Raw genomic sequence first — 26,329 nt, 5'->3', positions numbered from 1 at the left:
AAACAGTGTCATCTGTCACATAAGACGCCCCCAAATAGCAAAGTACGAACTACTGTGCCAAGGAGAACTGTTGCCGTGTCCATGTTGTATTGTATGGTCTGGAAGGGATCCTCATGGTGTGTTTGTTACTTCAGAAGCTCTGGTTCATGCACCAAAACTTTGCTCTTCCAGAATGATCTACTCTTCCTAAAAGTCACCAGCCAACTACATCATCTCAGCATCAAATGTGCCATTCACGTGCTGCATGTCAACAAGTTCAACCCTCACTGCCTGCACCGGCGGCCAGCTGATGAGGTAAGGGCAGGGCGCTACCTGTCCAGGTGGCGCTGAGGCAGGACACCTGTAAGATAGGGTGTTAGAAAACCAGGACATTTTCGTCACTAAGTGGCTGTGTTTGGGACCACGGTGCTGTGGATTCTTCCCTTTGCTAGGGCTTCATGTGCCCCAACATGCCTGTGGCCTGAACTCTGTGTCCCATCGCAGCCACTATACTTCCAATGTCCATCTCCCTGGGGGAGATACATTCTATGGGCCGGAGGGCAGTGGCAGCAAGTTTTTTAAAGACATTATAGTGATTAAAGGGGATGAGGAAGGTGGAGCAAAGGAGAGAGAGGGGAGAGGAGTGAGACAAAATGGAAAGATGGTGTCAAAGTATGCAGAGGAATGGAAAAGAGCCTATGAGGAAACCAGGTATTTCAGAACCTCTGGGTAGGCAGAACATTAACTGACCTCCAGCTCCAGATTCACAGGGAACCCATGAGCATGTTTTGCTAGAGAAGAAATTAGTAGAGGTAAACACAGCAACCCACATCATGGGGAATTCCCTGATTATCTTCCGTGAACTTCAGAGTTCTTCTACAAGATTGTCAGTAATACCCTGCCTCTTGTGTTCTGGGAACTAAGTCTAACCCTGCTTTAAGAGTACCACTCAGCTTCCCAGGGGATTGAAAACTCCTATCTGTACTCTCCATCCCCTCTTTTCTCCCTGTTCAACAAAGCATGTTTTGAATGCCTTCTATATGTCAGGCACAGTGCTGGGCATTTTGAAGACCCAGATGCCACTTGAGGGCCCTTAGGTATAAGTATCTTAATGTATATTCTAAAACATTTGGCCATGCCAGTGAGATCTTTGTTCTGTAACATACTCAGCTCATAACTGGCAGTCCTCTTTTAAAGTGCTTCTGAATCACTGAATGAATAACTCCATGCATTCATGTGTTAGTCTCGAAGTAACCAGAGAGTCAGGGAGTAACAGGATTCTGGAATTAGACATCTCCGAGTAGAAGATCCTGCACATTGAGTGAGAGCTTAATTTCTTGGAAACTAGGCAGGCTCTCAGGCATCTGGCATGGAGGCCTGGGTCAGTAGGCATGAGGGTTGGCCTGGGTGAGGCATCTAGGGCTGACTGACTCACAGGGGCTGGCTCCACAGAGGAGCCTGGTAGGACCTGGAGGCCTAACTTCTCCACTCTCCTTCTCCCCTCTCACAGAGTAACCTCTCTCCGTCAGAAGTTGTGCAGTGGTCCAACCACAGGGTGATGGAGTGGTTGCGGTCCGTGGATCTGGCGGAATATGCGCCCAACCTTCGTGGGAGTGGTGTCCATGGAGGGCTCATTGTGAGTGGTTCCTTTGGGCTAGTCCACTTGCCTCGGTGCTCCTGGGGTATTCAGGAACTGACGTCTAAGGGCTAGACATGCATCCCAGTAAGAAGGTAGATACTTCATCTGAACTCCTTGCATAAATTGAAATCTCAAAGTAGAATTTGATCCCTTGTGGCTGAGACTTAATAGGCTTTATGGAAATAAGATGGGCTCTGGAAAGACTTTCCCAGCTACAGGCCCAGAGGAGTCCAGGACAAGGGGTCTGCATGAAAACTGCCCATTAACCAGGCAGCTCCACCTGCTCCTAGAGGAACAAAGGGCTTGGGAGGGAGGGAGCACCTAGATGTCACCTCCTGCTTGTCATGGGACAATCCGTCTCAGCACTCAGAACTATCAAGAGGCAAAGTTAGCAGAGAAATGAGGAAGGGGGGTGGCTTGGACATCATCTAGAGTGGACCCTGGATGAGGAGGGATGAGAAGGGAGACAGCCTTGGCTAGGAGGGCAGAGCTCTCCACTGGTCAGTCTCAGAGTCAGGCCCCATGCCAGGAAGCAAGGTGGGTGGGGACACAGGACAAGTGCCCTGGAGGCACCCGGGTCGATGAGGGCCTGTTTCTCAGTCTCATCACCTGGAACCACTGGTGGTCATCACTGGCTGATTGGTCTGGTTTCTTCTTAGATCCTAGAGCCACGCTTCACAGGGGACACCCTGGCCATGCTTCTCAACATCCCACCACAAAAGACGCTCCTCAGACGTCACCTGACTACCAAATTCAATGCCTTGATCGGCCCTGAGGCTGAGCAGGAGAAGCGAGAGAAAATGACCTCACCTGCTTACACACCACTGACCACCACAGCCAAACTCCGGGTGAGTTGCCAGGTCCTTTCTGAGGTGGCCACAGGGACCTGCCTTCTGGCCCTTAACTTGGGCAGCAGATAAGCCAGGACCTGGTGCCAAACCCAAGTGGGCTGCCTGGATGAGGAGGCTCTCATGATGTCTGCTTTGGCTTCTACCTTTGGTTTGATCTTATATTACTCTTTGTTAGGCCAGTTCCCGGCCAATCTTGAGTCCAAGGGTGTGCAGGTTAGGTTTCTTTACACAGAAATGATGTGCAGGCAGCATCTGGTCCTCTTTTCTGATGCTACCTTGACTCGTTTTGCAAAGCAGACAAGTTCCCGAGTGTGGGTGCCCTGTGCCAGTTAGAGCTGTCTTACCAACTCAATGAGTGGCCCTGTGGGCAGCCAGCCCTGGAGGTGGCCAGCACACAGCTATCAGAGGTCCTGAGGTCATCTAAGCACCAGCACCACTCAGTGGGGCTCTGAATCTCACACATGCCCCCTGCCTGAGCTGTCCTGCCAACTCAGCACAGCTCCGGTGCTGGAGCAGGCAGGAAGGGCTATCTGTGTGGCTGCCCTAGGTGCTGTGAGAGGGCGGGGAATACTCCCCATGTGATGCCAAGTCCTGTGAGCTTGGCCTCTGTACAGACTGCAGCATCTTCAGGGAGTCCCGAGTCCTCCCAGGGAACGTCAACATCACGGGGCAAGAGTTTTGGGCACGGAGCCTTGGAGGAGCAGCTCTGCTTGCTCAGGACGATTGATCTGTTGGCCTCTCCCCAGCAGGCCAGTTGCTTCCAGGAGTGCTATTTTGTGAAGAGTTTTTCTAGAAGCAGTTTGCCTTATTCCTTCCCTCACAGGCCTACTCTAAAATGTATTGTCAGGGTAGCTGCATACCAGCTCAGTCACTTCTTTCTCATCATCTTGCATCTGCTGTGTTTTAGCCGAGGAAGCTGGGATTTTCACATTTTGGAAACATAAGAAAAAAGAAGTTTGATGAATCGACGGACTACATTTGCCCAATGGAGCCCAGCAACAGTGTCGGTGATGGTCACAGGGCTTACAGTGGCACCCGGGGCCTCAGCACACTTGATGCCCCTGAACTGGACGGGTTGGACCAGGTGGGACCAATTAGCTGATGCCTTTGTCACCTGTACTGTCTGTGCATCCTGAGAGCTCACAGTAACTCCGTGTGTGTCACCATGTAACTCACCTCACCCCCGCGTATGCGCATGACTCTCAGAGAACATTCCAGCCATTGTGCACCCCTGGGCGTCTTTCTCCGAACCCTGCGGGTGGCCAGGTATGCAGCTGCATCTTTGCTAAGGGGCCAGACTTGGGGACTCAGGAGGAAGGACACTTTAGGATGCTTGTACATTTTCGGTAAGTCTGAATGTCCACCTATAGCACTGGCGGCCACGCCTGAGCTTGGACACAGGTCCCGAGACCGCATACAATCCTGAGGGGCTCAGCTCTCAGGCCCCTCAGCTGCTCCCCCGTGGAGGGCAGTCCCAAGAGCCTTGGGCCTGTGGCCAGAGTTTTGGCTACAGGGACAGTGGAACTGTCATGACTTCATTCAGAGGTGGTCTCTGCTTTCGGTAATAAAAACCATATTTATGTAGAAAGCGAGCAGCACAGCATATCTCTAACCACGTCCAGGGGAGTGAAGTGGGCACATTGAGAGCTGCAGTGCTGCTCGAGAGCCCACACTGCTGAGCCGGGCTGTGATTTGCGGGTGTCCCGGGAGAGGGGGATGGGGCAAGGAGGCACCCCCCAGCCTTTGGAGGAGCCTCTGGCCTCACTTCAGGGTGCACCACCCAGTGGGAAGCCCAGAGGCATTTTGCCTCTCAGATTCTGCTGTCGTGCAGACCCTGAAGCTGGTTTCGGTCCTGGCCAGGGGAAACCAGCCTGCCTTGCTGGCAGGCCTCTGTTCTTGCATGTGTTGTGCGGGCTCCGCTGTGACTGCCCTCCCTGGGCCTGTGTAGGGGTTGCTCTGTATTGGTGGAGCTGGAACAGACCTGTCCTCCTGATTTAGAGGCTGACTGACTGAATGTGGGTCTTCCAGCCGGGCCTGGTCTGGCCAAGGACAGGGAAGGGATGCACCTGCCAGTCTGGGCTCCTGCTCATGAAATCCCAGTTGGGCCCAGTGCAGCTTTTGGCTCCACTGGGTCCCCTGGGCCTTGTCTGCAGAAACCCGGCAGCAGCATCATAACTGGTGGCCGCAGCAGGGCCTCACGAGCCCAGTTTGGACACTCTGGTTCTGTCCCAGATGTAGGCGATGCAAAGTACCAGCAGCCTCAGGCCATGGCCTCCCGGCCTCCTTTGAAGTCCAGTTAGCAAGGAATGTGGGCACGGGCTTGCAAGTTACTAGCACAGCTGCTGTTTGATCCCAGGGCTGGGACCACTGACAAGAGGTGCTCCCTGGGGCTGATAGCTGGGCATGGAGGTTTAGCGCTGTAGTCAGGGCAGGCGTTACCCCTTGTTCCTTTCTTATCGTGTCCTGGTGGGAGACTCTCTGCATGTGCCTGCTTTCAAACCCTGCATGGGACTGCGATGTCACTAACTCTCTGTGCGGCCTCAAGCAAGTCCTGTATCTCTTGATGGGGCCCAGTTTTCCCACCTGTAAAATGATGGGTTATATGCAATGCCCTCAAAGGGCAAATCTACAAAGTCCACAAAGGTTTAGGGGAGGAGGAGCGGACCGGCATTCCCTGAGCAGGCGGGGAGGGAGGTTCCTGGGAGTGAGGATACCTGACTATGCCTACACTGGGGCATCAGCGTCTGAGGTCCTGCTGGTGCCAGAAACTGTCAGTGTGTTCAGCATCAGAAAGGCCTTCATCCCCCCTCTCCCTGCTCCTGGAAATAGCTGGAATGCTGCACTTGTGCTGAAGGGCTACCCTGAACAGGCCCATCTCTGCCCTGTTCCTGTATCCCCTCAGAGCTGGCACTGAAGTGGGGACGCAGGAGTGTATGTGATGGTGTGGGTCAGTGGAAGCTCTGCCTTTCCCCAGGCGCGAGCAGTGCGTGCTTCACCCACGTGTCGCTCCCTAGGGCCTGGCCCACTCCTTGCCCACTCTCCCAGGGGGCAGGCCCAGGCAGGATAGGACTTGCAAGCCACGTCTGCGAATCCCGAGCTCAGTCCACGAGCGCTGACCAGGCCACTGCCCGTTTTACAGATGGCACCTTCGGAAGGCACCGTGACGCAGATAGGGCTCCTCTCCCAAGACATTCACCGCCTCACGGTAGGACTGTGACCCTCTCTCCATAGTAGGACCCATGCTGGGGAGGCCCCGGGAGTTTGGTGTGGGGCTGGCTTAGCCCCCCTGCCTAATCCAGAGCCTGTAGCACCAGCGCCCCTGCTGGGGGAGAGCAGACGGGACTGGGGGCTGATGCCGGAGGTGAGCCAGTCCTGAGGCAGACAGAGGCCCAGAGGCCTTCTCCACTGGCCTGCTGCCAGTCTTGAGCCAAAACCAGCTAAAGTGTCCTAGGTCTCAGGCCCTCTGTCCAGGCCTGGGGCTGGTGAGGAGACCAAGATACTCAGCAGTCTGGGTCACCTGCCTCATCAGCCCAAAGCCCAGGCCTCACCCCTGGCCTGATGGACAGGGCTCTGTCCTCTCCTGCCACACCTCTGACTTTACGGACATCACAGGCATGAGTCCATCCTGGAATGTCCAGTTGGGACAAACTGTACCATGTGAAGCAGCTCAGATCCAGGGGAGAGGAGCCACTCTGGAGGGAGACTGACGGTCCCTGTCTGCGACCTTGGGCAAGTCACTGTCTGTCAAGCAGGGCTGATAACGTCCTCCTTGCCAGGCCAGTAGGCAGACCGGAGCTGGCAGAAAAAGGCCAGTCAGAGAACAGAATCACATTGGTGAGGCCCGGTACCTCCCAGGGCCTGACAGTTCTGGACTGCCACAGCATCCACCTCACTGAGGTTTTTGCTGGTTGTTTGAGCAGATTATAAAGGCTGAACCCAAGGCAAGACAAGGCTGGGGGTGTGGGGGTTCCCCTGAGTCCAAACAGGATCACTTTTGTCAATTTTTTCCTTGGCTCGCACACTGAAATGAACCCACCCAGCCTTACCCTTCTCACTTCTGATAGACCTTTGGTGGCTGTGAACTGGCACCTTTAAAGGTAGGAGGAATCTACTGTTGATAGTGTTGGCGTCCCTGGGACACCATGAACTTACAGGGCGCTGGTGTCAGGGCCAACCCAGGACCCTGCTGCTCCCCAAGGAGCAGCCGCAGGGCAGCCTTGACCTGTTGAACACTGTTGAGCGGGGTGTTCGGCCATGTCCTTTCAGACGATGCTGAGCCAGGACCAGCTGCTGACCGACTCCCGCCTGGCCACTCCCAGATCTGAGGACTGGAGATGACTCTCTTCATGGCTGGCAGCCCAGAGAGGCACGTGTGTGGGTCCCGAGTCCGCTTTGATGGGAAGCTGGCCCACGGCCACCCACAGAGCCCAGACTGGGCCCCAGGGCATCCCTGACGTGGGTGCTGACAGGACAATGTGAGGCTGTGGAACAGATGTCCACAAGGTGGCCTACAGGCTTTCAACTGTGCTGTGCTCTCCACCACAGCTTTTGTACCTTTTGTACTTTTATACGTGGACTGTAGAGCGCTTTTGCAGGGAGGGCAAATGAGATGCCTGCACACACTCAATGACTCACGCCATTTCTAGTGACAGCCGGGGGCTCTTAAACCAAAGGGGAAGGGTTGTGAGTCACAAAAGCTTTGCTGGAAAAAAAAAGATTCTGAATGTTCTGAGCTGACTGAAGCCCCCTCCCGGGCTGCTTCCATATGGAAGCTTGTAGTGCATTTCCGTTCCCAGGAATCTGGCTGGAGTGACAGCAGGGAAGGAGTAATGGACTTCCTTGACAAGGCTGCCATTTTCTGCAGTGGGGTCTCAGGTTCTCAGGCCTGCAGGGCCTCCCAGCCTCTGAGCAGACATCTCTGCGGCCTTTCCTTCATCAGCCTCAGAGGCAAGTTATCTGATCAAACAGCTCCCTCGAGTGGAAGGCCCTTTCCACTGCAAGACATCTCAGGTATGTCCTACCTCAGGGAGAGGCGCCTGCTCAGTGGCCACACAGTTGCCCTCCCAGCCAGTCCTCCCCTGAGCAATGGCCCTAACTCCTCCCTCTGGCAGCTCATCTCTCTAACTTCCTGGTGGGGGGGGGGGTCCTCCCACTTGGTCCCCTCCGGGTGGTCTCTGCACCATCCCTGCAAGTACCCTCCCAAAGCACTGTTTTCATCTGGCTAAGAACTCAGTTCCACAACCACCACGGGTTAGCATTCAAAAGCCTTAGCACCTAAGACCCCTCTGAATCTTCAGCATTCGTGAACCCATGCTCTAGCCTTTGCTCCTACCTTTCCCTCACCAGAATGTATTTTTCTCCTGCTCCCTGTCACAAGGCTGAATCCTGTCTGCTGAGGTTCAGATCAGCCCCAGCCTCTTTCAGGAAGCTTTCACTGAGGGTTGGAGGTCTCCATCCACGGTGCTGTCTGACCTGAGTACTTCCTGGCTCTCCTTGAAGTATTGCGTCACCTTTCTCCCCTTCTATGCCCATGCTCAACACAAACCCACTGAGCACCCGCTATGGACAGGTTCCTGTACAGACAAGAGTAAGACCCTTCCCCATCTTCTCATTCCCTCATATGTGCAGGTTAAATACCTTCCATTCTGGGCCAAGGACCACTGGGGATACAGGGATGAATGTCAAGGTCTTTGCCTGTGTGTATGGATGGTCCAGTGTGGGAGTACAGGTCTGTGTTAGACAAGAGCATGTGCTGAACGTTACAGATGCTCCAATAGAAGTGTCGACAGCCCCAAAGAGCAAATTGTCATTTTTAACGGAGGGCTGGGGAGGGGGACTGAAAAGGCTCCAAGGAAGAGATGATTCTTGAATTTTGAAAGATGAGTCAGGGCCAAGTATGCCAGAGGGGAAAGGCACTCCAGGCAGATGGACCTGAACCATCCCAGCACGTCCAAGGAAGTACCTGAAGTTGGTATGACAAGAGCAGAGCTTCTTGACCCCTGTACTGCTGTCATTCAGGGCTGGTAAGTCACTGTGCTGGGGCCATCCCGTGTGCTCGAGGGTGTTTAGCTGCATCCTTGGTCTCTCCCTCTAGATGCCAATAGCTCCCCTCTAGTTGAGGACCACTGGGCCAGAGAATTGGGTCAAAGAGGGAGGCCCAAGGAAGGAAGGATCTGGTGAGGTCAGCTGGAGCCCAGATCAGGAAAGGCTTGGTAAGGCAGCCTCCTGGAATTGACCTTGGAGGGACTACTAAGAGCAGTGAGAGGTTTAAAGCAGGGCACGGGCATGGTATGATTTGTGTTTAAAAGAAATATCTGAAGGGAGGACCTACCTTACTCATTGCGCAGTGCCCAGCACTGTCTCTGAATAGGGACCTCACTGAGGATGAGCTCAACAGGGGGATGGATGAAGGCTAAGCTGCCACCATCTCCCCAGGCCTCACTAGCTCTCTGAGAGACTGACCTGTTAAGCCACCCTGTGGGGACTGCACCACTGTACTTCATAGCTCTCTCCAGCTGTCTTCCTCTCTCTCTCTCCTGTATCCCTTCACTCTGCCCCGCTACCCACATATACACTTGCGTAAGAAATCCAGTGACACCAAGTTCAAACAATGCTGCTACTATGCCAGTTTTTGCAAAAAGCGAACAACTTGGGGTTAAACTCAAGTTTGAAGCCCAGCTCTGCCACCTGCTGGCTGAATGACCTAGGGACAACAGCTTCATGTCTAAATTTCCACATCTGTAACTTGGAGAACAAAATCCGCATGGGATTTGTCTCAGCAGCGGGGAGAGCAGCCAAGATGGCAGAGTAACAAGACCCAGAACTCACCTGCTTTCATGAGCACACCAAAATCACAACTATATCTGCAGAACAACCATCATCAAAAAAAGACGGTAGCCTAGCATAAGAGATCTTCTACAGTTAACAACATAAAGAAGGAACCACGACGAAACAGGTAGGAAGGGTGGACTTTTGCAATACAATCAAATCCCATACCACCTCCCCAGGGTGGGTGACCCACAGACTAGGGAATATTAGATTGTCTCACAAGAGCAAGAGCTCTGAGCCTCACATCAGGCTGCCAAGCCCAGGGCTCCAGCACTGGTCAGATGAGCTCTCCAGAGCAGTTGTTTCTGAAGCTGGTGGGGCTTAACTGCAGAAGCCCCACAAGCCTGGGGGCAAATAGAGACTCCATTCTTAAAGGCACATACAAAACTCCATGTACACCGGGACACAGGGCAAAAGAAGTAATTTGTTAAGAGCCAGGGCCAGACTACCTGTTGGTCTTGGAGAGTCTCCTGCAGAGGAAGGGGTGAGTGTGGCTCACCCTGGGGACAGAGACGCTAGTGGCAGCCATACCCGGAGCATCGGGAGCTTGAACATGGTTGATGGTGGCAGCTGACGGCTTAGTAGCTCAAGGACCACACCCTGCCCAGTGGCCTACAGGCAACAGTACTGGGCCACCTCAGGCAAACAACTGAGTGGGGACCCGGCCTCACCCATCAGCAGACAGGCTATCTAAAGAACCCACAACTGCCTCTGGGTTCACCCCTTAGCATAGCCCAACTCACCAGAGGGCTAAGACCTGGCTCGTAAAGCAAGAAAACTACAATTCCCCAATGCAGGCCAGACTGTACTGTGGGACCAGGTGGGCCCTGAACACTAATAGGCCAACACAACCTTCCAGGACACCGCAGGTCCCATGCCCAGCTGCGTTAGGAACCAATGATCGCAAGCTCTAGAGTCCTTGGCCCTACAGTCAGACTCCAGGAACTAGCTCTGCCTGCCAGTAGTCTGGCACTAACCCCAGGAACTCGCTTCACCTGTCAGTGGGTGGGCAACAGCCCCGGAGACTTTGTGACCTTGATTGTGACCTTGATTCTGCCCACCAGTGAGCCAGCACTAGCCTTGCGGCCTCGTTGGGTTACCACACCCAACCAGACCAGGGGGCCAACCAAGCCCAATGGACCACAACATAAAGACCCATGCTGCCCTCTGAGGGAGAACCCTCGAACATATAGCTTGGGTAAGGAGAGGAATACACTGCTAGGATGCTTCCTACACAAGGCCACTTCTCCACGGCCAAGAAATGTAACTAACCTACCAGTTAGAAATAGCAACTCAGACAAGATGAGACAGCACAGGAAACCACCACTGCTGAAAAGAAAAGAGAAAAGAATGAAAAGAAATGAGGTGAGTTTGAGAGAACTCTGGGACAACATCAAGCACACTAATATTTGCATTACTGGGGTCCCAAAAAGAGACGAGAGAAAGGGCTTGAGAAAATATTTGAAGAGATAATAGCTGAAAACCTCCCTAACCTGGGAAAAGAAATGGTCGCCCAAGTCCAGGAAATGCAGAGAGCTCCAAAGAGAAATATACCAAGACACATTGTAATCAAAGTGACAAAAATTAAAGCTAAAAAGAGAATACTAAAAGCAGCAAATAACATTAAAGAGAACTCCCATAAAACTATCAGCTAATTTTTCAGCAGAAACGCTGCAGGTCAGAAGGGAGTGGCATGATATATTTAAAGTGTGAAAGGTAAAAACACAACCAAGAATACTCTACCCACCAAGGCTGTCATTCAGATTTGAAGGAGAAGTCAAAAACTAAAAGAATTCATCACCAAACTAGCTTTACAACAAATGTTAAATGTCTCTAGCGGAAAAAGAAAAGGCTGCCAGTGTAAATAAGAAAATTATGAAGTGAAAAACTCACCAGTAAAGGCAAACATACAGTAAAGGTACAAAATCAGCCTCCCGCAAAGCTAGTAGGGATGATAAAAAACAAAAGTGGTAAAATCATCTCTATCCACAATAAGCAGTTAAGGGATATACCAAACAACTAGATATAAAATATCAAAAAGAGTAATTGTGAGGGTGGGGAAAGTACAAATGCAGGGTATTTGAAAGAGATCAGCAACTTAATCATATATACCTACAGACTGCTATACAAAAACTTAAAGGTAACTACAAACCAAAAATCTATAATAGAAATACACACAAAGGGCTCCAAACATTAACACTTAAGATAGTCATCAAGTCACAAGGGAACAAAAGGGGAAAAAAAGACATTTAAAAACAAATCCAAAACAACACAATGGCAGTAAGAAAATATATACTGATTACTTTAAGTGTAAATGGTCTAAAGAAAAGACACAGACTGGCTGAATGGACACAAAGAGAAGATCCATGTATTTGCTGCCTACAAATCTAGGGACGCTTACAGACTGAAAGCGAGGGGAGGGGAAAAGACATTCCATGCAAATGGAAATCAAAAGAAAGCTGGAGTAGCAATACTTATAGACCAAGTAGACTTCAAGACTGTTAAAAGAGACAACCACCCAATGGATCGCTGAAGAAATCAAAAGGAAATAAATACCTAGAGACAAATATGAAAACACAATGTTCTAAAACCTAAGAGATGCAACAAAAGCAGTTTTAAGCGGGAAGTTTATAGTGATACCAGCTTACCTCAGGAAACAAGAAAAGTTCTCAAACAACCTAACCTTACACCTAAAGCAACTAAAGAAGAATGAACAAAACACAAAGTTAGCCGAAGGAAAGAAATCATAAGGATCAGAGCAGAAATAAAGAGAGACTACAAAAAAATAGAAAATATCAATGAAACTAAAAGCTGGTTCTTTGAAAAGATAACACAAAAATTGCTAAATCTTTACCAAGACTCATCAAGAAAAAAAAAGGGAGACGCCTAAATCAGTAAAATCAGAAATGAAGGTTACAACAGACACCACAGAAATGCGAAGGATTACAAGTGGCTACTTCAAGCAACTATGTGCCAACAAAATGGACAATCTGGAAGGAATGAACAAAGTTAGGTACGATCTCTCAAGACTGAACCAGGAAGAAAGAAAATATGGACAGACCAATTACCAGTACTGAAATTTGAATCAGTAATTTTAAATCTCCTCCAACAAACAAAAGTCAAGGACCAGATGGCTTCACACATGAACTCTATCAAACATTAGATAAGAGAGAACACTTACCCTCCTGAAACTATTCCAAAAAATTGGAGAGAAAGGAACACATATGAAACTCATCCTATGAGGCAACCATTATCCTAATAACGAAAATCAGACAAAATTATCACAAAAAAGAAAATTTAAAACAATTATCACTGATGAGCATAGATGCCAAAGTCCTCAGCAAAATACTAGCAAACCTACAACAATCCATTAAAACGATTGTACACCATGATGAAGTGGAAACTATCCAAGGGCTGCAGAGATTTTTTTCAATATCTACAAATCAATCAGTGTGATACACCACATTCACAAACTGAAGAATAAAAACCACAGGATCATCTCAATAGATGTGCAAAAAGCTTTTGATAAAATTGAACATCCATTTGATAAAAATTCTCCAGCAAGTGGCCATTGAAGGAATATACATCAACATAATAAAGGCTATGCATAGCTTTTCATGGCTAGGTACAGCTAGCATACTCAACAGTGAAAAGCTGACAGCATTCCCTCTAAGATCAGGAACAAAACAAAGATACCCATTCTCACCTCTTTTATCCAACTGTTTTGGAAGTCCCAGCTGCAGCAATCAAAGAAAAAGGAAATGAATCCAAATTGAAAAAGAAACTGTCACTGTTGCAGATGACTATAGAAAGTACTAAAGGCAGGACCAGAAAGTTACTGGAGGTCATCAATGAATTCAGTAAAGTTGTAGGATACAAAGTTAATATACAGGTATTTGTAGTAACCACCCCTAACCCACCCACCACTCTAGAATAGGACTTGGCATTTAGACGCACCTCTTACCTCCATTTGTTGTGCCAAGTACAAGGAATCGAGGATTCCTGGAGCCCACCTTGACAACTGGCCTGATGTGTATTTTTAACACCATTCGCATTTCCAGGGTTTCCTACAAAAGAGGGAAGAGTGCACGTGGAGGGTGCCTGAGCACTCTAATAGGTCTGACTCTAAAAACCACACTCTAGAAAGAAGGGGGTCAAGAGAGATGATCAGATGTGGACGTGACCCCACTTGGATTCTCCTGGAGTTCTGCCCCAGCATTTTTGACAGTTCTAACCTCCCAAGGACACAAGATGCCAGTTCACATGTGGAGCAAGCCAAGGCCTTCTACCTGTCTAGCGGGTCACTCTCAGACCCACACTCACGGGCTATCTGCCTTGCACTGAAGTTTATCTCACTAAACTATGGGAAAGACACTGAAAGGGAGTTCCTTCCAATCTTACCAGGCAAGGAGACCCCAGAAGCCCCCTCATCTCCAGCCTCTAGAAGAGTTGTCTTAGGCCCACACCAAAAGAGAGGAGTGCCAGCGTACCCGAGGGTACACGACAAGGGTCTTTGGATACTTCTCAGTTTAACGTGATGAAGCTGAGCTCGCTGTGAACCATGAACAGGACCAGGCAAATTTGGAAAGAGCAAGAGAGGCTTTAGTAGGTGAAAATCATGTCCTTGGTATAACCCAGTTTCTTCAGGTTAGGGTGCGCAGCCGTCTGGATCAGGGGTGGTGGGCCACACACCAGGATGAGCGTGGACCTCCCAGGGGCAGGGAGGTGCTCCTTGATCATGTCCTTGGTAATGAAGCCTGTGCTGTACTTCCAGTCTGAGGTGAAGCATAAAAAAGCTGTTGGAGGAGCCAGTTTGCATCCTTGACCCCAGGCCTCCTACCCTCCCTCCCTTAAGCCTGGGAGCTTTGTTGGCCAAAGCTCAGACATCTGTGCTACTGTTTTCTGCAGAAACCGGAGAGTAGAGGATATGGGTGGGTCCAGGCAGCCCTCTTAAGTATTTACCCCAGATCCCAGGCTCACTGCTGGGATTCTGAGTCCCTGGCTGGTGTCTGCCGGCTGTAAGCACTGATGAGGGTGAACAGCACAGCACCCACGTGTAGTGTGAAGCCAGGCAGAGAGCAGGAACTGTGCCCGGCAGAGGGCGCTGTGGTGTTTGGGGGCTGGCTCAGTTGGGTGGCGCCCTCTGCTGGCCAGTGAGCTCTATGACAAGGCAGGCATAACACCGCTGTGTGGGAGAGGCAGCCTGCCAGCAGGGTGAGGGCTCTGTGGGGTGCGGTGTGCACTGCGGTGGCTGGGTGCTGGCTGGGGCTGCGGCCGCTGTCTGCGGTTCAACTTGTGAGGACTGCTGTCCTATAGGTGAGGTGAACGGTGCCAGGTGAAGGGGTAAGTGGCCATACTGGATGCAGTGAGTGATGACTCTGTGGGATGCTGTGTGGAGTGGGTGTTCAACGTGACCCAGGGATCCCTCTGAGGTCACAGGGCAGTGTGTGGAGTGCCGCTGAGATGTTGGACACCTACCCTCTCCTGCTCTTACAAACAAGTCAGCCCAAATTGTCTCTCCATCAAATTCCTGCATTTCCCAGTAGGGACATAGCCCAAGGCCTCAGCCACCAAGCTCACAACCAATCAACCAACCAGGGACTGGTTCTTGGCTGGGTCCATGGTGGGGACGAAAGGGGACCCTACCAACAGGAGGCCTGTCCAGTGTGTACCACAGGTTGAACTGCGTTGGATGAGTTCTGGCAACTTCTTCAAGCTCGCTTCTCATCAAGATATCCTCCTCTGTCTAGGAAAAAAAAAAAAAAGCAGCGTGAGCCATTCCCTTCCAGGGCATCCTACTTGTTCCCCGCACTGAGCACGTGGGTCCGCACATTCCTGCGCCATTCATCCAGTTCTAGCTTGAGTGCTGCCTGCAGACTCTGGGGCAACAAGTTCTGCTGAGGCTCCGGCAGAACAGACACCCCCTCTGGTGGAGGGAAGCGGTGGGTGACTGCCTTCCACCTGGAAGGCTGTGTCTGAGCACTGGGCATCCAGGCCCAGCTCCTGCACCCACCCTGAGTGCCAGGCAAGGCAAACTCGAATGACCCAGGATTTCCTGCAGGGAACGCGAGGGGCTAAGGCAGTGATATGTGACACTAAAGGTAATCTACAGCTAGCAGAGGAAGACAGAGGCTGTAGCCTCCACTGGGGAAAGTGAGCAAAGCCAAAAGATCTGTTGCAGGCTCAGAGATTTGCTGCACACGAATCCTGGACCCTATAACTCGTCACAATCCTTGTCCTAACAATTTCACGTCTAGGATTCTGTTTAAGAAAATAATCTAACTGTGATCAAGCCTAGGCACAGTTATTCATCACTGTATCGTTTATAACCGTGAAAACTGAGAATAGCCTGGAGAAGGAGATTTAGTAAATGATGGTACAACTTGATATAGACTGATGAAAATATTTACAAAGAGTATTAATTAATGAGAAAAAAATGCCTGTGTGGTAATGTTGAGTGGAAAAAAATGAAAAACTATAATTGTGACTATACAGCACATATAGGACAAAGACAAAAAAAATGAAGTAAATTATTTATATGCTTCTGTATTTCCTGAAATTTCCACTAAAGGCATCTATGATTTTATATTGGGGAAAAGCACAGAACTAAGTATTAAAGAAGGAAAGCTTAGTGCTTATGGTTGGTTGGGGAGAAGAGTTTAAAAAACAAACAAAAAAAATGGAAAAACAGGCCTAGACTCAGTTTCTCTGGCTGCCAGCGGCCCTGCTTGAGCCCAGTAAGCCCTTCCACAGCCGCAGGCACAGGGTAGCGTGAGCTCGGTGAGCAGGGAGGGGCCACAAACAGCAGAACATTCTTTCCCTGTTCAGGGCTGACTCAGAACTGACCTGGTTGGCGAAGATGAGGGACATCACGGTCTTGTCACTGGGCTTCCTGCTGATGCAGCGGATGAGCTGCAGCATGGGCGTGATCCCTGGAACACAGTTAGCGGGCAGGCTGGCTTCCCCTCCCCCTCTGATGCTCACAGTCCCTGGTCTGCAGCAGCTTCACAGGTTTCCTTGATCTCGATTACTTTTCTCACTTCTGTGCCCAGAACTCAAAAAGTGTGGAAATACCCTTCATCTTAGTTTTCTCTTCTAACACTATAGTCCATCAAAATCTCTTCTCATTTTCACATGGTAGCATCAGCTTTGAAACCAGACTGCATTTTACGTTCAGCTCCCTCACTGTCTGAGCTTTTTAGTGTCCTCGTTTGTAAAACAGAACCAATGACAAGTAAATGTGATGTTTTTTTTTTAAGAAATGCCCGTTATGGTGCCTGGCACATGGTAGTTCACATTACATGATTGTTCTCCTTTCAGGCATTCATTTTCAAGAGATAGGAAGCATCAGGCTTGAATAGGATCCAGGAGCCCTTGGGAGCCCATGTGTGGGCTGGCCCAGCCTGCCCCCCCAAATTCACCTTAGAAGCTCCAGGGGCTCTTGGTGTAGCCACCATGTTGGTTAAGGGGAGCAGGGCATCAAGGGTCAGAGTCAAGAACTGTCATTGACTTTGCATCGCTATTTCAAACAGCCAGGGGGAGAATCTCTTACATCACCTCTTCCAGAACCATGACTCCAAAGTGAGAAAGGTCTCAGGGTTCACCCTGTGGATGAAGCCTCCAGTAGCCTCTTACCTGTGCCCCCAGCAATCATTCCCAGGCGATGCACCAGTTTAGTTTCAGGCTCACTTGTTTTGTATGGTTTGAATACAAACTTCCCTGAAAACACAAGAGGGTACGTCTGATGCCTACAACTTTTGACTTGCACAAACATCATCTTGGGCCTCCCAGGAAGCAAGTCCACCTAAGGGAGTGGCTGCACTATTTTAAACTAGAGGAGCAAGGCAGGGTGGCCTCCTCAGCCAGCCCTGGTCCACCAGGGCCCAAAGCAGGAATAGAACTGGGGCATTCTTGGGGAATAACTGTACCTTTTCTCCTGAGGAAGGAGGAAGGCACGCTGAAGTTAACATGGAGCCTCACAGAGCACTCTCACCCATGCTAGTGAATGAGTAAGTGATGAGTGTGTGAGCAAATGGAAGAGTGTGCATTCCTTCCATCCATCCACCCTTTATCCATTTTTCAGCAATAGCCAAGTGCTCCAGGCATTGTGCTGGAGATACAGTGATGAGGAAACACCAAATCACCCCCTTACCTTCATGAACCTTATGATTTCATAAAGTGGGCATGTGAATGAATGTATGAATACTTCAAGGACAAGTCCATGTGACTCAAATCTTAGGAATTTTCTAGAATGATGCAACAGTGGGGGTATTCCTCCCAGCTGGAGGCCTAGTGTGAAGCTCCCAGTACCTGATCCATGATAGAACAGGCTCCCAGATGGCCCTTGAAAAAGGATGGTGTCCCCAATTTTCATGTTCTCCAAGTACTGAGTCATCTTCCCCCCTTCCGGGTGATTAGGATGTACATTTTTGAAGTAGATCTGAAAAATAAAGCAGCATGGTTTTCACACCTTCAGACCCGAGACTGCAGCCACATACATCTCAAGAATATATTTGCTACCAGACACTGAGGAGCAAATCCACCATGCTCATGGTTCGTCTCAGCAAGCCCTGAAGACTTCACTAGGTCAACAGCTTCACTGTTAAATGACACTGCCAGGAAGCCCTGTCCAGGGCATGCACCCCTTCTCCACCCACTACCCTGAACAGGCTTGTGACAGTGAGGCAGCTGGACGCGGCAGGCATCCTTTACCTTGATGATTAAGTCCACAAAGCCTAGGTCATCATCACTAGACACAGGTGTGTAAGCCCTGACCACCAGAACACCATCAATTTTGGCCAAGAGATGAACATAGTTACCTACAGAAAAGATACCAGATGTTAAGACTGAGCAGGGGCCAGCCTAAACAGGACCAAGGATTTCTCTAAAGCAGCGGTCCCCAACCTTTTTGGCACCTGGGATCGGTTTTGTGGAAGAGAAATTTTCCACAGACTGGGGCAGGAGAGTGGCTCCTATGGGAATCTAATGCTGCTGCTGATCTGACAGGAGGCGGAGCTCAGGCAACAATGTGAGCGATGGGGAGCAGCTGTAAATACAGCTGTAAATACAGACAAAGCTCCACTCGCTGGTCTACCACTCACCTCCCGCTGTGCAGCCTGGGTCCTAACAGGCCATGGACCAGTACTGGATCATGGCTGGGGACTCCTGCTCTAAAGGATTGAGCTTTGAGGGGGGGGTGGGGGGGGTGCATAGTGTGGCAGGGTGCATGGGAGGAGGACCAAGAAGGGAAGGAGTCCAAGTCCAGGATGCCTGGATCCTAGGCCTGCCCTTATCACCACATATGCAACCCTGAACGAGTCACTTCGCCCCATACACCTGCCCTGACTCTGTCATAGTGTAGTTGTGAGTTTCACTTACCAGAAACCTACTGTCGTCGTGCGCTTACTGTGTCCAAGTACTCTGTGGAGCGGGAAGAGCTAACTAAAGTTGGAGGCTGAGTATTAAAAATTATACAAAGGTGTTTCCTTTTTAAAGCAAAACATGCTGCCTTCATAAAGTCATTTCTTCCTAAACTGGATGTATCACTGGGGTCTATGAATGAATCACAGCCCCCTCATCTGTATCCTGCTGCCTAGCATGGAGCAGACCTGGGCTCACAGGTATGTGGAGCCTCAGGATTTAGATATCCATAGACCATGAGTTCCAGCAGAAGCACTGTGTCTCCCTGGCCTGTGGCTCTGCTGAAGGGCAGAGTGAAGCTTTGAACCATGTAATTCTGCCTCTCCAGGGTAGACATGAACGGACCACGGTGGCCAGAGTCCTATGGATCCAGCATCACATGATGAGCTGGGCCACTCAGGTTTCTGTTGGATCCAACCTGGGAGACTTAAGTGACTAAGGCAATTAGTGGTGAGGGCAAAAGCTGCAATCAAGAGATGGCATGAGGCAAAGACAAGAGGAAGTTCTGTGCCAGAGTATCTGAGGGAGGAGAAGCTGTGTGTGCACAGGACAGAAGGAGAGCATATGCAGACAGAAGCAGAGATCCAGGGAAGAGGAGGAGAAGGGAAGGAGGAAAAGGATGGAGGGGGCATAAACCAACGTCTTGGAGGGCCCTGAAGCCTGACTATGGGCTAAGAAAGAACAGGCTTAGGATGGATAAGGAAATGGCAACCCACTCCAGTATTCTTGCCTGGAGAATCCCAGGGACAGAGGAGCCTGGTGGGCTGCCGTCTGTGGGGTCGCACAGAGTCAGACGCAACTGATGCGACTTAGCAGCAGCAGCTTCCTGTATAGCACAGCACACTATATTTAATATCCTGTGATAAACCATCATGGGAAAGAATGTGAAGAAGAAGAAGATATAGAACCGTAACACTTTGAAATTAACAGAACATTGTAAATCAATTTTACTTCAATAAAATTTAAAAAAGGACAGGCTCAATGTCTCTGGCCATGGCCTGGTTGCACACCAGGGATACCCAGGAATAAACACCAGCCGCAGCTTCCTGCTGAGAACTCATTTGATGCTGGAAACCTCAGAAAGGCTCTTTCAGATGCAGACAACCTGGGCCTGGCGTGGCAGCAACCTCAGAGGAAATGGGTCCACACAACTGGTCCCAAGCCCCCATCTCTAGCCAGCTTCATTTCAGCAGAGCTGGGAAGCGTGAGCACTGCCTGAGTCTTCATAGCTGACTCTCCCAGAAGCCTCGAAACTACTTTTTCCACTAACTGTGCACTACCCACACCAGGACCGAGGAGAATGGGTCATTTCTTAGAGTTTCTAAGAAATTCTACTTGTCAAAGGTTTTCATTCTTTAGTTTTCTTGCCAATAGCAGTGGCCTCAGAGGTCAGGCAGAGGGCTGGAAAGCAAGCTGACACTCAGCTCTTAGGGGTGAAGAAGAAGAGAGGGAGCAGCAAGGAGGCTCAAGGGCCAGGCTGGCTGCCTGGTGGGTCATTTCATCACTTGAAGAGGTGACATCAAGGTTCTGTCCCCTGCACACAGGACAAGAACGCTATGGATGAGGAGCTCCACCAGGAAGGCAAACAGCACTAGCAGTTTGTACAAAGGTTCAGGCTCTGGGCCTAGCAGAGACTAAGACTGGCTCAGCCGTCTGGTGGTGGTACAGACTGGTGTTGCTGTCATGTCATGTCAGACTCAGTTGCTCGGTCATGTCTGACTCTGTGTGACCCTATGGACTGTAGCCCACCAAGCTCCTCTGTCCATGACATTTTCCAGACAAGAATGCTGGAGTGGGTTGCCATTTCCTACTCCAAGGGACCTTCCTGACTCAGGAATCAAACCTGCATCTCCTGTGTTGGCAGTGGCTTCTTTACCGCTGTGCCCCCTGGGAAGCCTGGTGGTACAGATTAGAAACGGCATTAACTCAGAACTCTAGGACTGTTCAGGCTCGTCCCCACAATGGGTACTCTTTGTGTGCATGAGTCTGAAGCCCCTGCTGAGAATCCATGTAGTGGGGTGGGGGGGACACTAATTTCCTTCTGCCTCTCCAAACATTCAGAGCCTTTCTCCTTACAGTAGGGGAACATCAATTCTTCCCATCCCTCCCAAGTACACAGCACTTTACAGTTTGAATTTCATATCCATCCATCACTTCTCACAATACCACCAGTAGCAAACAGGCCTGGGAAACCCCATTTTATAGACAGAGGCTCAGAGAGGTGAGGGACTTGCCTACAGTTGCCCAGCAAGGAGCTGACAATGGGATCTTAGCCATTCTGACTCTAGAGTCACTTCTTTTCAGTGCTCATTACAGTATCAGTTTTGTGTCAGCCCAAATGGAACAATGAGAAAGGGAATGGATGTCCCCGAGCCCATCGCCCCACCTCTCTGAGCTTATGTGGCTGAAGAAAGGTAGCAGGGTAACCTCTGCACCTCAGCCGAGTTTCTGATAGGAGCAGAGTGCCTGCAACACCCAGGTCCTGGTGGTGACAAAACCCCACTCACCTACAGGAAGCCCTAAGACATGGTCCAGGGAGGGCAGTCCAAAGCGAAACCTCCGAGTGTTGTGGCTGATTTGCTGATAAAGTAGAGACAGGCTCTTTCAGCTTTCTGGAAGTCTTGCTGGGCAGCTCAGGTGCCTGGGAAAGGAGCTCTCCACACACATACACAGACGTGTATGCTGACGTGTATGCTCTGCCCTGGCCTCCCCAGCCACCACATGCCCCAGCACCTTGTCTTCCTCTCACATCACCCCACCCCCACCCCTGACAGCAGAGGGGGAGGGCTGCCCCATCACCTCTTTCTCAATCAAAGGCAGCGGGTACTTGGTATCAGAGTTCTGTAAGGTGATGTGACGACTCTTCATCACATTCTTGCTCTTCAGGGCAAACAGGAGCACAGTGATCCCAATAACAGTGACAGCCAAGAGCAGGGACGGGTCCTACCGGACACAATGTGAGTAGGCCCCTCAGGTGCTGCCTGCCCTGGGCAGGACAGCCCTCAGGCACGGCGGAACCCTCTCCACACCAAAGGCATGTGTGAAGCTGGACTGTGCCTGAAAGAAACTAGGCAGAAGTAAAGGTACCAGAATGGAAGGCAGGCTGAGCCTCTGGCGGACCTGGCGTGTGGGGAGGGGCCAGCTGTAGATCAGGTTTTAAACTCCCAGCCAGATGGCACAGGAGTGCTAATGTCACCGGACCTTTCAAGCCCATCTGTCTCTATTTTGGCTACAGTCAAGGGTGCAAGCCCTGGAAGTCTCTCCCTTGAGGTGGAGGGGGTGCTTCTAATACACAATTTGGAATGAAGGCATCAATCCTCAGGGACAGAGCTAAAGAAGGGGGATTAGCTGTTGACATCTAAGAGGTATAGGGCTCCCCTCCCCTACTCCCTCCTTCCAGGTCCGGCTAAGACAGATGTAAGCGTGGGGTGAGTACCTCTGGTGCCAGAGCTGCTCCAGGTCTTTGCTCAGAATCCACCAACTCCCACCTTTGGCAACAGTGTCCTTGCTCACAACCCTCCAACCCCCATCTAAGTTAGCAAGAGTGTCCTTGCTCACAACCTGCCAACTCCCACCCCACCCACCCTTAGCAGGACAAATCTTTCAGTTGAAGGGTTCAGAGATAAAGGAGGTTATATGCACACATAAAAGGGAAAAAAAAACCAGATGGAACCAGTTGAGACCACAATGGCAATGAATCTGACCTCCAACAGACCCTGAGTCCTCATTTTACTATATGAGCATATTAAATGACACAGCTATTAGTAGCTGGGCTCCCCTGGTAGCTCAGCTGGTAAAGAATCCACCTGCAGTGCAGGAGACCACTGTTTGATTCCTGGGTCGGGAAGACCCCCTGCAGAACGGATAGGCTACCCACTCCAGTATTCCTGGGCTTCCCTGGTGGCTCAGAGAGTAAAGAATCTGCCTGCAATGTGGGAGACTGGGTTTGATCCCTGGGTTGGGAAGTTCCCCTGGAGGAGGGCATGGCAACCCACTCCAGTATTCTTGCCTGGAGAATCCCAACGGACAGAGGACTATAGTCCATGGGGTCGCAAAGAGTTGGACATGACTGAGCGACTAAGCACAGCACAGCAACTGGTAGCCAGGACCAGACATTAAGGACCAAAAATGGATAAAAAGTGGGTAGCACCCCACTCCCTCATAAAAACCCCTGCCCCTTCCCCATAGACTAATGCATTTTATCGTTGTTACTCTTTAAATACATACTGCCAGGTGGGCAAGGAGTTGATCTGTGAACTTAGTTCCCTCTTCTCCATTCTTGGCCACTGAATCAAGCTTGTGCCTTATACTCACCTACTCAAACTCGAGTGGAAAAGGCACTCTCCCTGCCACCAAGCGAGGGCCCCAACTGAATTCGGTAACAGCTGATTTGGGATACTCCATTACCTTAGCACCCAGGATACACCCACACCCTTCGAGGCAGACCAGTGAGGCCTTGGCACTCACCTGCCAGGGACTCCGCGGGGCTCCCACATCCGCCCCCCACCCACCACCCCTCCAGCGAGACGCCCGCCGGCGGGTGGATTTGGGAAAGGTCCTCCCGGCCCTCTTCTCACGCTGGGGATCCCCGCCCCGCACTGGGCCTTCTCCGGCTCCGCTCCGCCCAGTGTCGGCCCCTCCTAGGCCGGCGGGATGACACCGCCCCGGGGCCGTCAAGGCCTGCGGGGTCCGGTGGACTCTGCCCGGCTTCCGCCCTGTCTTCTCTGGCCTCTTCCTGCCAGGTCCCCCGCTGCTGGGAACCCACCCGGAACCAGCCGCCGAACATGTCCAAGGGGCGCTGTCTGGGAGGCGGGGAGGACTCCGGGGACCGGAGCTAGGCCGGGAAACGGGCACCCGGGACGGGCGGTGGGCCCCTCCGTCGCCCCCACCCTGAGCCGGGGTTCCGAAGCTTCTTTCTCGCGCGGGATTCCGGCTCTGCTCCAGCCCTGTCCCCAGGACCCCAATCCAGGGGCTTCCAGGGCGGAACTGAGGCCCCGCTGGGAGCTGGGGGCCGCCTCGCTCCTAGTTTAACATCCCTTGTTTATTACGTCGCTCTTTCTGCATCCTGGTCCTCTCGGCCCACACTCTGAGCAGCTCTGGTGGAGAACTTCCTCTACTTGCTTGTTTACACTTGTGGCAATGGTGGAGGAAGGCTCTGCTGATCAAAGAAATGGGAATCCACTCCAATTCAGAGAGCACAGAAATATATATACAGCAGACATCCATAATGAGCTCCTACTCTGAGCCTAGTCCTTGACCAGGTGTTTGGAGGGGGCGGGCGGTTATTGAGTTAAAGAGGACAAAGCATTCATTCATTCTCTGCTGGGAGAGATGATAGGTACCCAACACAAGCCCAAAGACGGTGGAGAATGGCAGGCATAGATAGCTTTGGGGGGACTTCACAGCAAATTTCAGAACCTTGGTGGTCCCCACCCCCATCAATTCTCCCATTGCCAGTGGCAAGGGTAAATCCCTGCCTCTGGGGTCTGAGTAAGACAGAGAAGCCAAGAAATGGACTCCACTCCCAGCCCCACACACCACCACAGGCACATGCATAATGGAAGCCGCCCACCCCAACACCTGCGGGTGCCAGCCTATCATTGTCAGACACTTTAATTTTTGGCAATCTATTAATTGTAAAATGATGGCTTATGAACTAATTTCGTTACCTAATTACTAAGGAGGTTGAGCATCTTAAAGTTTTTTTTTCTCATGGAGTTTCTTTCTTTGAGAAAAAATGCCTGCTTAAAAAAGTCATAACTTTTGCCCATCTTTGTATTGAGTTGTCTTTTCCTCGCTGATTTTTAGGAGTCATATATATTTTAGAGATTGCTTCTTTGCCAATTATATCAGTTACAAATGTTTTCTCCTGGTCGGCAACTACTCTTTCTTCTTTTCTTCCATAGTGGTTTTTCTTTCTCCCTCCATCTTTGGATAGAAGTTTGTAATCGTAATGTGGTCAATGTATCAATCTTCAATCTTTTTCCCTTTATGGTTAGTGCTTTTTGTGACCTATCTATTCCTACCCAAGGTCAAGATATTCTATATTTTCTTTGGCAAGACTTAAAGTTTTTTCCTTTTAAGTTTTTCAGTCACCCAGAATTGATTTCTGTGTACGATGTGAAGTAGGGATCCAGTTTAATTTTTTCTATATGGATTATGCATCATCTTGGTAACATTTATTGTATTGCTCACACCTGATCACTAACCTGCAATGCCACTGCCATCATATATCAGTTGTTACATATTTATGAGTCCGGTTCTGGCCTCCCTGTTCTCTTACATTGATCTAGTTGCCCATCTCCTGTGACAATGTCATAGTTCTCTAATTTGAATAGTTTATAACAACTGTTTATATCTTTTACTCTTATTTGGGTCTCAGTTCAAATATTACTTCCTTAGAGATGCCTATTCCAATGCCCCAATTTAAGGAGATGTACATATTACATTCTATTCATAGCTGTTGACTTTGGTTTGTAGCTGCTATTTCTGAGTATTTAACTGTTAAATATCTGACTCTCACATTAGTCTGGAAATCCCACTATGGCAGAGATTTTGTGTCCCCAGGGCTTAGCACAGTGACTGTCACATAGATAACATTTAATAAATATTTAACAAAGGAGTGAATGCATTCATCTCTGCCCCATAGCATTTAGCACACTGCCTGACACAGAGTATATACTTATAAATACAATGCATGGTAGATGCTCCAGAAATACTGAAGAAAGAACCAATCCTTTCTGAAAGTACTCTGTATGCCTTGCTTGCTTAATTTGTCTCTGTAAGATGTATTACCAGATGATAAACTACATATCTTACCTACTAGCCTACTGTCTTTCTCTTCCTGCCAGGATATAAGCTCCATGAGGACAGGATTTACTTTGTCTGCTTTAACTCCTAGGGCTAGAACAGTGTCTAGGATTTGTTGCATGAATGAATAAATGAACTTCATTTTTTCCCTTTGGTTCAATTAAAAGTCTTTATTGACTTTGGAATCTAAATATGCCTCACTTTGTTCTATGGCTTTCTTAGTATTTTGCTTTTACCCTCTATTCTCTCGTCTCATGTTCCCTGCATAGCATGGTCTCTCTGTGTGACTAGAGGGGCAGATGGCACATCTTGCTTTCCTTAATCTTGGGGCAGGATGAAAGTGAAAGTGTTAGTCACTCAGTCATGTCCGACTCTTTGCAGCCCTATGGACTATAGCCCACCAAGCTCCTCTCCAGGCAAGAATACTCAAGTTTGTAGCTATTCCCTTCTCCAGGGGATCTTCCAGACCCAGGGATCAAACCCTGGTCTCCTGCATTGCAGGGAAATTCTTTACTGTCTGAGCCACAAAGGCAGGCATTTATCTGGGCTCCCAGTAATTTCAAGAGGGTGATGATTCCTGTGTCTCCTCAGTTCTTCTACACACTTTATACATGTCCCTCAGATGCTCGTGTGTGGCCAGATTTTGGTTCATCTTCTACTCATTTCCTGAAATAGGCCATGAGCACATATCTCACTCCCCACATCCCCAGCTTGGTAAGAGAGCCCAGCAAAGAGAAGCCCTTCAGCAAGTGTTTGCAGAAAAAAAAAGAAAGAATGAACATCTGTTGTCACTATTTGAGCC

The 26,329-nt window shown here is 50.0% G+C and overlaps 2 protein-coding genes across 48 annotated transcripts in view; one reads left to right on the top strand and one right to left on the bottom strand.

The window, feature by feature from the left end:
- The window catches only part of PPFIBP2 (PPFIB scaffold protein 2), a 174,797-nt gene that overhangs the window by 145,619 nt on the left and 2,849 nt on the right, over nucleotides 1-26,329 (top strand). For 28 of the 44 annotated variants that reach the window (XM_081540864.1, XM_081540860.1, XM_081540855.1 and 25 more), the window contains 6 exons: nucleotides 172-294; nucleotides 1,490-1,615; nucleotides 2,278-2,466; nucleotides 3,377-3,553; nucleotides 5,609-5,674; nucleotides 6,736-8,265. In XM_081540864.1, coding sequence (XP_081396990.1) covers nucleotides 172-294; nucleotides 1,490-1,615; nucleotides 2,278-2,466; nucleotides 3,377-3,553; nucleotides 5,609-5,674; nucleotides 6,736-6,807 — 753 coding nt within the window. In that variant the 3' untranslated portion in view covers nucleotides 6,808-8,265. Of the gene's footprint in view, nucleotides 1-171; nucleotides 295-1,489; nucleotides 1,616-2,277; nucleotides 2,467-3,376; nucleotides 4,058-5,608; nucleotides 5,675-6,735; nucleotides 8,266-26,329 lie in introns of those variants that run through there. The other 16 variants (XM_081540866.1, XM_081540856.1, XM_081540868.1 and 13 more) reach the window with 6 other exon arrangements.
- Nucleotides 13,878-23,609, bottom strand: CYB5R2 (cytochrome b5 reductase 2). 4 transcript variants are annotated; one of them, XR_014068688.1, is made up of 9 exons: nucleotides 23,483-23,609; nucleotides 21,517-21,660; nucleotides 21,225-21,297; nucleotides 18,010-18,116; nucleotides 17,608-17,737; nucleotides 16,933-17,016; nucleotides 16,144-16,229; nucleotides 14,944-15,039; nucleotides 13,878-14,072 (listed from the first exon to the last, which is right to left on the bottom strand). XR_014068688.1 is itself a non-coding variant. In XM_081540906.1 (9 exons), the coding sequence occupies exons 2-9, from the start codon at nucleotides 21,583-21,585 to the stop codon at nucleotides 13,900-13,902; spliced, it is 822 nt and encodes a 273-aa protein (XP_081397032.1). In that variant the 5' UTR covers nucleotides 21,586-21,660; nucleotides 23,185-23,609; the 3' UTR covers nucleotides 13,878-13,899. The 4 variants fall into 4 exon arrangements, 3 of the variants coding, with proteins under 3 accessions (XP_081397032.1, XP_081397033.1, XP_081397030.1); XM_081540906.1 differs by having other exon boundaries at nucleotides 14,944-15,043; nucleotides 23,185-23,609; XM_081540907.1 differs by having other exon boundaries at nucleotides 14,944-15,043; nucleotides 21,225-21,372.

The sequence above is a fragment of the Giraffa tippelskirchi genome, chromosome 11 (genome assembly GCF_054371585.1).
Source record: "Giraffa tippelskirchi isolate mGirTip1 chromosome 11, T2T-mGirTip1v1.2.pri, whole genome shotgun sequence".
NCBI lineage: Eukaryota > Metazoa > Chordata > Mammalia > Artiodactyla > Giraffidae > Giraffa > Giraffa tippelskirchi.
Note: the sequence above shows the minus strand (reverse complement) of the source record. Positions and strands in the feature narration are given on the sequence as shown.

What these genes read in the sequence shown, in the direction of transcription:
- CYB5R2 (XM_081540904.1), bottom strand. Translation starts at nt 23,503, where the DNA reads ATGTTCGGCGGCTGGTTCCGG. An exon ending in TGTCTTAGGGCTTCCTGTAG is followed by an intron (nt 18,117 to 21,224) that starts GTGAGTGGGGTT and finishes TCTTTTCTGTAG; the next exon opens with GTAACTATGTTCATCTCTTG. An exon ending in AATGATTGCTGGGGGCACAG is followed by an intron (nt 16,230 to 16,932) that starts GTAAGAGGCTAC and finishes ACTGTGTTCCAG; the next exon opens with GGATCACGCCCATGCTGCAG.